Source organism: Mobula birostris, chromosome 4 (genome assembly GCF_030028105.1).
Source record: "Mobula birostris isolate sMobBir1 chromosome 4, sMobBir1.hap1, whole genome shotgun sequence".
In the NCBI taxonomy this organism is placed as follows: domain Eukaryota; kingdom Metazoa; phylum Chordata; class Chondrichthyes; order Myliobatiformes; family Myliobatidae; genus Mobula; species Mobula birostris.
In genome coordinates, this window is record NC_092373.1 from 178,801,596 (window position 1) to 178,816,598 (window position 15,003).

General features: G+C 38.8%; 1 protein-coding gene across 6 annotated transcripts in view; it reads left to right on the forward strand.

Moving 5' to 3' along the window:
- Positions 1-15,003, forward strand: part of ccdc142 (coiled-coil domain containing 142) — a 124,939-nt gene that overhangs the window by 697 nt on the left and 109,239 nt on the right. For 5 of the 6 annotated variants that reach the window (XR_011885815.1, XM_072256619.1, XM_072256620.1 and 2 more), the window contains exon 2: positions 10,637-10,797. Coding sequence is in view for 4 of the 6 variants with exons in the window: in XM_072256619.1 (XP_072112720.1) it covers positions 10,686-10,797 (112 nt within the window). In the remaining 2 variants the exon portion in view is untranslated. Of the gene's footprint in view, positions 1-10,636; positions 10,798-11,337; positions 11,473-15,003 lie in introns of those variants that run through there. The other variant, XM_072256621.1, reaches the window with a different exon arrangement.

A 15,003-nucleotide genomic window follows, 5' to 3' on the forward strand; every position in this document is an offset into this window, starting at 1 on the left:
GTGTGGAAAAAGTGATTCTCTCTTAAATCTTTCTCTTTTCACCCTAAATTTATGTACTCTAGTTTTGGTCTCCCTACCCTTGGGGTAACCATCCACTGCAACCATCCACTTTTATCAACATCTCTCATGATCTTAAATCTTTCTATAAAAGTGCCCTGTATTCTCCTGTGTTCCAAGGAATAAAGATGTAGCCTTGCCAGCTGGTCTAACAGCCTTCTAGTTCTGTTAATATTGTGGTAAATCTTTTCTGCACTCTTTCTAGTTCAGCCACATCTTCCTATAATAGAGTGATCAAACTACACAGTGCAACAAGTGAGGCCTCATCAATAACTTACATAAAGTTCAAAGTGAATTTATTATCAAAGTACATATATGCCACCATATACCACTCAGATTTATTTTCTTATGGACATCTCAATAAATCCATAATAGACCAAGATCCATAATAGAATCAATGAAAGACTGCACTAACTTGGGTGTTCAAACTGGGTGCAAAAGACAACAAACTGTGCAAATACAAAAAGAAAGAAATAATAATAAATAAGTAAACAATAAATATACTGGACAACAAAGTTTTTTGAAAATGTTTCCTAAGAATTTTTTTCTTCATGGTAGACCACTTGAAGCTGAACACAAAATATATTTTCAGACTACATATATCATGTAGGAATTTGGAGAAGCGAGAAATTAACTTTTATTGAATATAATGCATTTAATTGCATAATGATCCTGATGCTTTGCAATAGTTCAATTAAGCTAAAATGTTTTGTTCATTAGTTTCATTTGTACTCAGTGTCTGAGGTTTCTTGCTTAAGTGTCCACCAATAATCAACCAGCATTGAGGGATTCCAGTTGCCCTGATACTGTTTCTCCACGACCACAATGCCCTGGTGAAACCTTTCACGATGCTCGCCACTGACAGCGCCAAGATTTGCCGGGAAGAAGTATGAATGGAAATGCAAAAATGAATCTTTAGTGACATGTTGCTTGAAGCATGTTGTCAACCAGCTGCACATAGTTTGGTTTCCTGTAGTTGCCGAGAAAAATTTCAACAACATCCTTGAATGCCTTCCATGCGATTTTCTCTGGTCCCACTAGAATTTCTTTGAATTGCCTGTCATTGATCTGTTTGATTTATGGACCAACAAAAATGCCTTCCTTAATCTTGGCATCAGTTATTCTGGGAAACATTCGTCTTAAATATCAAAATCTTTCATGGAAATTTATAGGCTGTCCTGCCATGCAGCATCTGCTCTGCGTAAGCATTCCTGAACAAGATAGAGAACTTATCAGCTCACATTGTGAGCAACATTTTAATTGACTTGAATATGAATTGAAATAAGAAATATAGGCAATCTCAAAAAAATGATGCAGGATAGGGAAATTTCATGGTGATTTTCATGATCAACAACCCAAAATGCATTAGATACACCCAAAAGTATTCATGAAGCAAAGTCTTTGTTGTCCAGTGACACCAAGAACATGAGATGAAGAGTCCTTGAGTCCTTCATCTCAATTTCTATAACTACATTGTGTAATGTCCTATCACCTATACTCATTGCCCTGTCTGATGAAGGCCAGCTTACTAAATGCTCTTTTTACCACTCTGTCTACCTATGATGTTACTTTCAATGGACTATGCACTTGTATTTTTGAGTTCCTCAGTTCCATTGCAGTCTCTACTACCATACCATAGCTGTCCTATGCTGTCCTACCATTCATAGTATAAGTTCTATACATAATCATAGTATAAGAGACTTTCTGAAATTGTCTTGAATGAACTTGACTTTTGATTTGACTTTATAGTTATGTTGGCCTTACTGGCAAAGTCTGCATTTATTGCCTTGGAAAAGGTGATAGTGAGTTGCTGCTTTCAAATACTGCAATCCGTCTAGTTATGTTGCTCTTACAGTCATATATGAACAAAGTGCCAAGACTTTGATCAGACATTAAAGGGATGTTTATAGATAGTACATGGAATGAGATTTTATATGACTTTGGCGATGGGGTTGAATTGAAAATATTGTTTCTAGGTGGCTGGATTACCTTCTATTTTATTTGGTGGATGCAAGTTTTCTCGTTTAAGTGGGACTGCTTGACTAAAGATACAGGTAGTTCTGGAAACACATTGTCATCATGAAAGTTGTAGTTGGTCAGGGTCCAAAGCCTTTGTTGAATCCACTTTCTTGATACCAGATGAACTGAATAATTTTGTAAGATTGTTTTCAGAATCTCAATTAGACTTATTTTCACTGAGTTATATAATGTGAAATTTGTTCTGCAGCAGTAGTGCACTGAAAAGACATAGAATTATGATAGCTTACAAAAATAAATAAATATTACAAAAGAAGGAATAGTGAGGCTTATGGACCATTGAGAAATCTGAAAGTGGAGGGAAAGAAGCTGTTACTGAGTCACTGAGTGTGAGTCTTCAGGCTCCTGCACCTCCTCCCCAATGATAGTGATGCCTCTTGAAGATGTCTTCGATGGTAGGAAGGTTGTGCCTGTGATGGAGCTGAGTGAGTGTATAGCCCTCTGCAACCTTTTGCAATCCTGTGCATTAGAGCCTCCATACCAGACTGTGATGCAGGTAGTCAGAATGCTGTCTGCTGTATGTCTAGAGAAATTTGCTGGAGTGACATAGAATTCTGAATATTGGTGACATACTAAATCTTCTCAAATTCCTACCAAAGTAGAGCCTCTGGCATGCCTTCTTCATCGTTGTATTAATGCTTTTTGGTCCAAGATGGACCCGTGGAGACATTGGCACCCAGAAACTTGAAGCTGCTCATCCTTTCCACTGCTAACCCCTCAAAGAGAACATAAGTGTGTTCTTTTATCTTCCCCTTCCTGAAGTCCACAGTTAATTCCTCGGTCTTGGTGACATTGAGTGCGAGATTACTGTTGCAACCAGCCAATTTAGCTCACTCCAGTACGCCTCCTTGTGCAATCTGTGGTGTCATTGTTGAATTCATAGATGGCATTTGAGTTGTCTTAGCCACACAGTGTTGAGAGTAGAGAGACTTGAGGAGTGGACTTTACTTTGTAAGGTCAGAAGGCCATAATAGGTTGCAAATGGTTTCCAAAAAGGTTTTGGCCTTTTTGGCTCATGCTTAGCGTTGTTATTGTTTAATTGGTTGAATATGGCAGAAACAGATAACAATTATGAGATTGTTTAGCTCTTAGCAATATAAGATTTCCACTGTTTGGAAACATATACAAAACACAGAACTATAACATTAGATTTGTGCTGTTGTTCATGCACTTTAGCTACAGGTTGGCATTTCATTTTAATTCCCTTGATGGTGCTCTTTGGCATGCTTTTATTAAACTGCTTGAATGAGGGGTTAACTTTGGCTTCCAAGTTATGGTGCAACTCATCTGTACTTCTGGTTATGGATTCCCACTTTTGAGCTGCCCTGAGTTTTCTGCATTTATCAGAATCAGATTTAATATCACTGGTATATGTCATGAACTTTAGCGCAGTGTGTGACCTCATTTGTGATGCCCATATATTGCTGTTATAAGGACTAACCAATACTGTTATTATCAGGTACATCCGCAGCAAGAGAAATGACAAGGACAAGGTCAAGTAGGTTCTTATGTTAATTCCTCTGCAACTTCAGTCTGGATATTTTGGACATGCTCAGTTTCATCAGTGGTTGTACTGTCTGGCTTCTTGGGAATTGGCATTTTAATTCCCATCCAGCTGCTTTTCTGTGTTCTAGTAGTTCTTCCAAATAATATCCAATTTGGAGGAGTACCGAGTTAATTGAGAGGGCGATGAATGATCTTCAGCAGTAGCTTTCCTTACCTGTGGTTAACCAGGTCATCAGATTTAATGGGGTTTGGGGTCAATGTTGAGGAATCCCAGTAACATTCACTCTGTACTGCTCTACCAATATCTTTGGTGGATTAGGATATAACTAGGGGAGGTAATAATGCATGTTGAAATGTAAGTCTCATGTAATTGTCAGGATGTTAGTTGACTTTTTTGTGGCACAGATTATCAGTGTCAAGCGTCAAGCAAATTCGATTCAATTAAGTCTATTTCTAAGCATTTCTATGGCTGACATGAGAGGACACCATTTTAAGGTGCTTGGAAGTAGGTACAGAGGAGATGTCAGGGGTAAATTTTTTACGCAGAGAGTGGTGAGTGCGTGGAATGGGCTGCTGGCGACAGTGGTGGAGATGAATACAATAGGGTCTTTTAAGAGCCTCCTGGATAGGTACATGGAGCTTAGAAAAATGGAGGGCTGTGGGTAACCGGAGATAATTTCTAAAGTAAGTACATGTTCAGCACAGCATTGTGGGCCAAAGGGCCTATATTGTGTTGTAGGTCTACTATGTTTCAAAGCACACTTTAAATATATTGTTAGCTTACCAATGGCATTGTTCGATGCAGACAATCCCATGCAAATATTTATTACTTCCATTATATTTTTTCCCTTTTAATGGAAGGAATAATTATTCTGCATAGGTCCAAGGGAAGGTAATAGAAAGAAAACAATTTTGTTTTAACTGTGTTGGCATTTATAATGGAGTAGATATATAAATAATTAAAATAATGTGTTTATTTTTCAAAACCTCTCCTTACTTTGAACAACATTTGAGAAAATGACTTCTGTTGTAGTTATGAACAAATGACAGTTTAATATGCTATTGTGAGTTTTCATGGTCCAAATTCAAACAAAGGATTACCACGTGAATATTTGTGTCTGTCATCTGGAACTAAATTGTAGACTTATAAATCTCCATTTGGAATGGTTAATTTCGTAAGATAAAACAAATTAAATCCACTGTGATTTTATGTTGTAAAGCAATAAAACATGAAAGCTTCCATGGAGGGGTAAATACTTTTTATAGGCACTGTACTTTATATACTGTGTGTGTGTACTTTATTATAGACTTGTATGTGTGTGTGTGTACTTTATTATAGACAGTATGTGTGTGTACCTTTTTCCTTTTTGCATTCCTTATTTAACTTTATTTTAGAAATAAAAAAGTAGTGAGGTCGTGTCATTGGGTTCATTGTCCATTTAGAAATCTGAAGAAGCTGTTCCTCAAAACTTGAGTGTGGATCTTCAGGCTCCTCACCTCCTTCCTGACGGTAGTGCTGAGAGGTAATAGAGGGCCATGGAGGGAGTACAAGGAAGGTTCACCAGATTGATTCCTGGGATGGCAGGACTTTCATATGAAGAAAGACTGGATGAACTGGGCTTGTACTCGTTGGAATTTAGAAGATTGAGGGGGGATCTGATTGAAATGTATAAGATCCTAAAGGGATTGGACAGGCTAGATGCAGGAAGATTGTTCCCGATGTTGGGGAAATCCAGAACGAGGGGCCACAGTTTGAGGATAGAGGGGAAGCCTTTTAGGACCGAGATTAGGAAAAACTTCTTCACACAGAGAGTGGTGAATTTGTGGAATTCTCTGCCACAGGAAACAGTTGAGGCCAGTTCATTGGCTATATTTAAGAGGGAGTTAGATATGGCCCTTGTGGCTACGGGGGTCAGGGGGTATGGAGGGAAGGCTGGGGCGGGGTTCTGAGTTGGATGATCAGCCATGATCATAATAAATGGCGGTGCAGGCTCGAAGGGCCGAATGGCCTACTCCTGCACCTATTTTCTATGTTTCTATGTTAAGTTGCCATTTGCAAACTTAATCATTAGCAAATTTAGCTGTTGTGTGCTGGGGCAGCAGGCTGACGGTAGCAGACACCAACAGAATCAACAAACTCATTCGTAAGGCCAGTGATGTGGGGATGGAACTGGACTCTGATGGTGGTGTCTGAAAAGAGGATGCTGTCCAAGTTGCATGCCATCTTGGACAATGTCTCCCATCCACTACATAATGTACTGGGCGGGCACAGGAGTACATTCAGCCAGAGACTCATTCCACCGAGATGCAACACAGAGCATCATAGGAAGTCATTCCTGCCTGTGGCCATCAAACTTTACAACTCCTCCCTTGAAGGGTCAGACACCCTGAGCCAATAGGCTGGTCCTGGACTTATTTCCTGGCATAATTTACCTATTACTATTTAACTATTTATGGTTTTATTATTTATTATTTATGGTGCAACTGTAACGAAAACCAATTTCCCCCGGGATCACTAAAGTATGACTATCACTATCACTATGACTGTCACAAATTAAAGAGACAATTATTCCAGATTCTGGGTCTGTTTGAAACTAATAGAGCACCAAAGGTTTTGTTACTGCTAATCAACTGGAGTTATAAGGTGACATCAAGGAGAGGCATGGAGTTACCATGTAAATGGAGGAGGTAAATACTTGATCCATGAAAATTAAACTGCCTAGGGAAAAGGTGCCGAAATTTGAATTCCTGGGACAAATGAGTAAGAGTTTCAGGTATTTGAAGATCTGCCCACCTTTCCATGGCTACCTCTCACAGTATTACTAATTATCCTGAATTAAGTTTGTTGACAAGGACTAAATATTTTTTCAAACCCATTGTAGCTCATTTCAGTGTAACTTTACATTAGGATCAGGTAAAAGTCTAAGGTTGGAAAAGACCTTTAGTACATTAATAGTATGAAGATATGTTTCTGAGAAACCTGAAACTCAGTTGTTGATAAAAACCTGGTGAATTCTGTAAAGAAACCTTCTAAAATATATTCTTACCCAGGGCTGTATACCCAAGAAAGGTTTTGGAGGGATATGGGCCAAACACCAGAAAATAGGACTAGCTCAGGCAGATGATTGATGTAGTTGGCCCAGATGAGTAAGCCTGATTTTGTGCTTTGTAACTCCATGGCTCCATGACTGCAATTTTAACGCTTATTTAGTTAACAAATTTGGTGTATATTTCCATGTTACATATATTGTCTTTAACTTTTACCCATGACTGTTTGTACTCAAGTTCTGTATGCACTAGAAAAGCCTGTATCCAATTTGGCCAAAATTTTAATAATTTAATCAATTATAGTGTTTTGCCCTATTTTTAAGACTGAAAGGATTCAATCTTTTCTTAAATTTTACTCCCTTCACTTACACGACGAATCAAGCATCCCTTTAGTTTTCTTTTTGAAATGGGAAGTTAAAAAAGATTAGGTCCATGGTACTTCCATGATTCAATAAAATTTATATATTACTTCCCTGGATTATATTCCTATTTCTTGTACTAGCTTGCAGTTTAGAGATCTATTCCAAAAAACCACTATACATTTTTAATTCAGTACTACAAGTACATTCACGTGAACTTTCATTCTGCTGAATGTCTCAGTCTTGCTTTCATCATGTGCAAAGTTACTGCTGCAATTTCATTATGATAATTGTATTTGCCAGTCAATTAATATTGATAATTATCATTTGCTTCTGATTCTATATTTGTTATAATCTACATTATGAATCTTTTAGACATGACATTTTAATAATATTTACAAATAACAGGAAGAAATTATGTTAAACTTGATAAAGTTATTTTAAACTTGTTAAACCTAAAGACAAGATGACACAACCATGGCTAACAAGGGAAGTTAAAGCCAATATAAAAGCTCAAGAGAGGGCATATAATAGAGCAAAAATTAGTGGTAAGTTAGAAGATTTGGAGGCTTTTAAGTACCAACAGAAGGCAAGTAAAAAAAGATGGAATATGAAAGTAAGCTAGCCAATAGTATGAAAGATGATCCCAAAAGTTTCTTCAGATGGGTAAAGTGTAAAAGAGAGGTGAGAGTGGATATTGGACCACTGGAAAACAATGCTGGAGAGGTAGTAATGGGAAACAAGAAAATGGCGGACAAACTGAATAGATATTCTGCATTGGTCTTCAATGTGGAAGACACTAGCAGTATGGTGGAAGTTCCAGGTGTCAGGGGTCATGAAATGTGTGAAGTTACCTTAGGGAGAAGGTTCTGAAAGGTCTGAAGGTAGATAAGTCACCTGGACCAGATGGTGTACAGCCCAGGGTTCTGAAAAAGGTGGCTGACAAGATTGTGGAGGCATTAGTAGTGATCTTTCAGGAATCATTAGATTCTGGAATGGTTCCCAAAGACTGGAAAATTGTAAATGTCTCTCAACTCTTCAAGAAGGGAGAGGGGCAAAAGAAAGGAAATTATAGGCCAGTTCGTCTGACCTCAGTGGTTGGGAAGATGTTGGAGTCGGTTGTTAAGGATATGTTGTTTCGGGGTACTTGGAGGCACATGATAAAACAGGCCTTAGTCAGCGTAGTTTCCACAAGGGAAAATCCTGCCTTATTATTTAATTTAACTTCCACTCAACATTACCACAGCATATTATGCAGCGTACTTTTTTTCCTGAATGGTGTTGAGCTTCAGTGATTTTTGAATTGCATTGTTCTCTTCTGCTCTAACTCATACCTTGTAGCTGAACCTAAATCTTTGGGGTGTCAGGAAGTGATTTCATTTGTTGTGGCATACTCAGTCCCTGCTGGGCTATTGTGGCTGCGGTATTTATTCGGTAGGACTAGGTAAGATTCTGATCCATGGTGGACATAAGGATATTGATGGTAGGATATTCAACAATGTTTATATCTTTGAATACCTAGAGTCCGTTGTTTGGATCTCTTTTTCATGATTCTCACTGTGTGGCACTTTTGAAGAGTGAATGTTACTTGTCTTATCTGCCCAAGTCAGAACGTTGGTTTGATGTTGCTGAGGTGTTGCAAATGAAATTGGACATTGCACAATCATCACTGAGCATCCATGTTTCTGAAGATCCCCTGTTTAAGGATCTGAAACTTGCATGCCAGCAACACAGACAATTTTCTCTGTCAAAGAATGGGTAAACTAATCTGATGTGCCTGTGGAGTTTATTACAGCAGCGGTCCCCAACTACTGGGCCGCAAAGCATGTGCTTCCGGGACGTGAGGAAACGATATGAGTCAGCTTCACCTTTCCTCATTCCCTGTCACGCACTGTTGAACTTGAACATAGGGTTGTCAACTGTCCCGTATTTGCCGGGACATCCCGTATATTGGGCTAAATTGGTTTGTCCCATACGGGACCGCCCTTGTCCCGTATGTCCCCTGCTAAGGTGGAGCGTTCCTTTGAAACCTTTTGTGCCGAAATGGCGTGAAGCGAAGAAGCAATTACCATTAATTTATATGGGAAAATTTTTTGACCGTTCCCAGACCCAAAAAATAACCTAACAAATCATACCAAATAACACATAAAACCGAAAATAAATAACAGTAACATATAGTAAAAGCAGGAATGATATGATAAATACACAGCCTATATGAAGTAGAAATAATGTATGTACAGTATAGTTGGGAAGATGAAGGCAAAACCGATTTGTGGGGGAAAAAATCGGCACGGACGCACATGCGCACGTCACACATGTGCACACAGGTGCCCGTGCAAGGCTTCATGGTCATGGTAGTCTTTCCTGGGGTAAAGTGTCCCGGGATTTGACTGCTTTTTTTGCCCCTTATTTGGGAGTGAGAGAGTTGGCAACCCTAACTGTAAAAGACATGTTGAGGTGAGTTTAACCCTACTTGAACAACACCCCCCCCCCCCCCGGGTCGGCAAGAATATTGTCAATATTAAACCGGTCCGCGGTGCAAAAAAGGTTGGGGACCCCTGTATTACAGTACTTTCAGTTGTATTTGAACTCAGCTTCCCAGATAAAAATATAATGTGACAACCTGCTGCATTATCCAAAAAAGAAAGATTTGTATTTATACAGCAACTTTTATAATACTTTCAAAAGTGCTTTGTGATGCACTGAAGTAATTTTTAAGGTAAGTATCTATTCTATTGTTGTAAACAATAGCCAATTTGTATATAATGAGATTCATTAAACAGTAATATGGTTAATGACCATACCTGTGCATAGTGATAATGATTGAGGGGGTGAATATAGTTGTCTTCAAATAGCCCTAAAGGTCAATGCTGTGTTTCCCCCCTACATGATAAAACATATTTTTGTTAGCACAGTTTAGAGAGGAGGAATAGATTTATATTTGTTGCACTTCCTTGATATGTGAGAGTTAATTAGTATTATACTCCTCCCGAACTTTGCAGCTCCTCCTGTGGAGGGTCAGACACCCTGAGCCAATAGGCTGGTCCTGGACTTATTTCCATCTGGCATAGTTTGCATATTGTTGTTTAATTGTTTGTGGTTTTTGTATTGCTATATTTATGCTCTATTTTTGGTTGGTGCGGCTGTAACAAAACCCAATTTCCCTTGGGATCAATAAAGTATATCTATCTATCTATCTATGGTCTGCAGCATAATCTCAAGTTTGTGCAAAATACAAAGCATAGCAGTAAAATTATGAAATGAATAACACATTCTGGAAATATTCAAGTCAGGCAGCATCAGTGGAGAGAAACATCCACTGATACTGTCTGAACTGCTGAGTGATTTTAGCATTTTCGATTTTACTGCAGACGCTGGAAATCTGAAATATTTTGATTTTAGATAAACAGGATTCTGATGTCATTTTAATATATATACCTTGGTAATTGTATAAGGAACCAAGGAGCCTTCTGATCATATCCCATATAGTGTTGCTGCAAACAATGGGTAGTCTTAATTTTAGATTAGGCTTTACTTTGTATTTTAACTGAACAGAAAAATAAGATTACTTTTCATGTTGAAATGTGCTCTGTTTTAATATCAAGTCATTGCTTATGTTTGCATTTCAGGAGCTGATAAACGGTGTTAGAGGTTGAATTATAGCATCTTAATCAGAGAATGTCACAAACATCCGGTGGTTTTCTGCTTCCTTTGGGCTCCTTGTTGGGACAGAAAAGAGTTTCTCCAGCTGAAGCAGAGTGCAAGGAAACTGAAGACACCTTAGAATCAAGTAAGGAACCTCACTGCAATTTTTTTTTATTGACTCCACATCTGAATCAAGGCTTTAACCAAAATAGATGACGGTTATCTGTGTTCACAAAATAAATCAGCAGGTCCATCATTTAATTTAGTTCATTCCTGACACACCAGAAGAACATTTGTTTGTAAACTTGTACAAAATCAATGCTATGTCCTAAGGCAAGATGTTTCCTTCCTTGGGGATGCTCTGAGCTTCTGAAAGATGCAGAATAAATACCTTTCTCAGTTGTTAGTCATTGTTTTCCAATCTTGCTTCCACATACATGTGACTCCTGTGTTATGGCAGTGTGGGGTGAGTGGATATCATTTGTTGCATTGTTAGAAAATGGTCCTTTTCATGATCTTCTGTATTGTGAAATCCCATCACCTGTACATACGTCAAGAAAAGTGAGTAGAGTTGGGTTTATTTATTTACTACTTTAACGTTAACTTTTAGGTAGTGATTTGTGAATTCTGTTAAGAAAAATTGCTGTTACCCAAATGTAGTAATACAATATTTTGCTTTGGGTAGAATCCATCTTGAATGCAGTTTTTACTTCTGACTACTAAGACAAAAAAAATCATCAGAAATCAAGACTGCAGAGAATTGCCTTCAAGCAGATCCATAGAGGAAAAATTAGGAAGGAGCTCACTAGAAATATACTAGGCAAGTGTTCTTTAATCCTTAATTAATCCATTACTGATTAATCTTAATTAACTTGCTTATCACCTGGTACTTCATAATTTCTTGCAATACTATGGGCTGAAGTAATTTATTAGCATCTTGGTTCTCTGATTCCACCTCGTCTATAGTCTGTAACCCTTCAAATTTTTTTTTTCTCTGTTTATCTTGATTTCCCACATAACCAAGGGCCAATATTCATTTTCCCTTGATATATTTGATTTATTTAATATTCCCATGGTTTATAATCTCTTTATATTTGTATCTTCAATTTCCATTATGTTAGCATCTTTAATTTTTTTTAAACAATCTAATCTGCCAGTTAAAGATAAATTTGATTCCTTCTATACTTATGAGCAAACATTCTTATGATTTTTTTGTTTAATATTTTTTCTTATGGCTGATCTTTGTTTTTGTTTATTTTACTTGCCTTTAGTCTTGGTACGTTTTTAATCTAATTTGTTTTAGTTTTGTTTTGGAATATTTAGTCTTGTACTGAATTACTTCTTTTAATTTAACTGCTTCACAAATTTTAGTCTTTCAGTTGGTTGCTAGTTGATATCTTGGTCAGTGTTGGCATTGGAATATCTCAATTTGAGGATTATGGATTCAAGGATCAGTGCTGAGACCACTTTTTTTTGTAATATATATTAATAATCTGGATGAAAATGTCAATGGTCTGATTAGTAAATTTGCAGATGACACAATAGTTAGATAGTGAGGAAGTTTTTCTAAACTATGCAGCAAGGTATAAATCAGTTGGAAATTTGGGTGAAGGAAGGACAAGGGTTTAATCCAGACTCTTCATCAGTCCTGATGAAAGGTTTTGGCCTGAAATGTCAGTTATTTATTTCTCACTAGAGATACTGCCTGACCTGCTGAGTTCCTCCAGCGTTTTGCATGTGTTACTCTGGATTTCCAGTGCTTTGTGTTTAATCCAGACAAGTGTGAGGTGTTGCATTTTTGAAGCAGAAAATACACATTAAACAGCATTAATGTACAGAGGCATCTTGGGGTTCAAGTCCATAGCTCCCTGAAAGAGCAACACATGTGGAGAGTGTGGTAAAGAAGGCAAATGGCATGTTTGCCTTCAACAGTTGGGGCATCGAGTATAAAAATTGGGACGTCTTTGTTGCAGTTCTATAAAGCTTTGGTTGAGCCACACTTGGAGGTTTGTGTGAAGTTCTGGTTGCTGCACTACCAGAGTACTCTGGAAGAGTGCAGTGGAGAAAGCATGGATGAGGTTCACTAGGATGTTGATTGGATTGGTGCTTATTAACTGTAAGGACAGGTTGGACAAATTTGGATTGCTTTCTCTGGAGTGTGGGAAGCAGGGCTGGATTTAGTGGGGCTGCAGGCCCTGATGGGCCCTTGCCGACACCATAAAATGCTGCTGTACCGAGCAAAAAAAGGCAAGAACAAGAGAAAAGGTCGTGCTGGTCTAAATATCAAAGCTGTGGCCAAGACATTGGTTTAGTACAATACGCAGACCACAGTACGTGTCCTTGCAACACTGTGTGTCCGACAGAGTGATCAGCAGCACTGGGGCTCCACAGGGGACTGTCTTGTCTCCGTTTCTCTTCACCATTTACACCTCGGACTTCAACTACTGCAAGAGTCTTGTCATCTTCAGAAGTTTTCTGATGACTCTGCCATAGTTGGATGCATCAACAAGGGAGATGAGGCTGAGTACAGGGCTACAGTAGGAAACTTTGTCACATGGTGTGAGCAGAATTATCTGCAGCTTAATGTGAAAAAGACTAAGGAGCTGGTGGTAGACCTGAGGAGAGCTAAGGTACCGGCGACCCCTGTTTCCATCCAGGGGGTCAGTGTGGACATGGTGGAGGATTACAAATACCTGGGGATACGAATTGACAATAAACTGGACTGGGTCAAAGAACACTGAGGCTGTCTACAAGAAGGGTCAGAGCTGTCTCTATTTCCTGAGGAGGCTGAGGTCCTTTAACATCTGCCGGATGATGCTGAGGATGTTCTACAAGTCTGTGGTGGCCAGTGCGATCATGTTTGCTGTTGTGTGCTGGGGCAGCAGGCTGAGGGTAGCAGACACCAACAGAACCAACAAACTCATTCGTAAGGCCAGTGATGTTGTGGGGATGGAACTGGACTCTCTGACGGTGGTGTCTGAAAAGAGGATGCTGTCCAAGTTGCATGCCATCTTGGACAATGTCTCCCATCCACTACATAATGTACTGGTTGGGCACAGGAGTACATTCAGCCAGAGACTCATTCCACCGAGATATAACACAGAGCGTCATAGGAAGTCAGTCCTGCCTGTGGCCATCAAACTTTACAACTCCTCCCTTGGAGGGTTAGACACCCTGAGCCAAATGGCTGGTCCTGGACTTATTTCCTGGCATAATTTACATATTACTATTTAACTATTTATGGTTTTATTACTATTTAATTATTTATGGTGCAACTGTAATGAAAACCAATTTCCCCCGGGATCAGTAAAGTATGACTATAAACTTACAGGTCTTAAGAGGGAGGACAGAAAGTAATGCAGGTTCTTAGTTTGAAGGACAGCATCTAAGGCACTCAAAAATTGACCTAGGCTTAGTTGGCTACGTAAAGTTATGAGGGAGATGAAATATGATGTACCCAATCTTAAATCTTTATTTAGCTATTGCTGCAAATACCATAGGCCTTATTTCTAAAACAATGCCAAAGCATTTTTATCTATCTCAAGCTTGTCCATTTTTTTTGTATGGTAACCTTGCTTCATTTCTAGTTGCCACATTCTGATTAATGTCATCTGCAGTGCTCTTTAATGAATCTTGAATGTTGGTATAATTTCCGCACAATGCCTGGGTGGCTTCTGCATGTGCAGCCCATCTAGTATTAAAGAGAGACTTCAGAGTTTCAGTGCGCTTGTTCGCATTAGGCTGAAGTCCTGCGGTCACCACCTTCCACCTAGAAGTTGACTTGGAGCAGAAGTTGAACACATTCTGCACGAAGCTGGAAATATCAGCTGTTTCAGCTCAACAGTTGACACTGTTGATTCCAACAAGATTCAATATGTGTGCTGCACATGGAACCCACTCAGCAAGTGGATTGATTTCCTTGATGCGGGATTGTAAGCCTTTGTATGCAGTGGACATATTTGTAGCATTGTCATAGCACTGCGCCCTGTAGTTGCTTATGTCAATATTCATCTCACATAAAGCCTCCCCTGTGTGGCTCTCAATGGGTAGAAATCATAAGAATTGCTCCTGAATGTTTCCATCAGTTGACACATAACGTAAAATGAATGTGAGCTGATCTACGTGTGCAACATCTGTGCTTGAAGCGATGCTAATAAAAAAAGTATTTGGCCATTTTGACTTCACTGACGATCTCTGACAAAACTGGATCGTTCATGAGCTCAATAAACTCCTCACCTGTTTTAGTTGAAAGATATGAAGGGTTGCCTGATCCTGCATCTCCAAATTTCTGTATGCGCACCTTCAAAAATGGGTCAAATCCACTTATTACCTCTAGAATGCCCATGTAGTT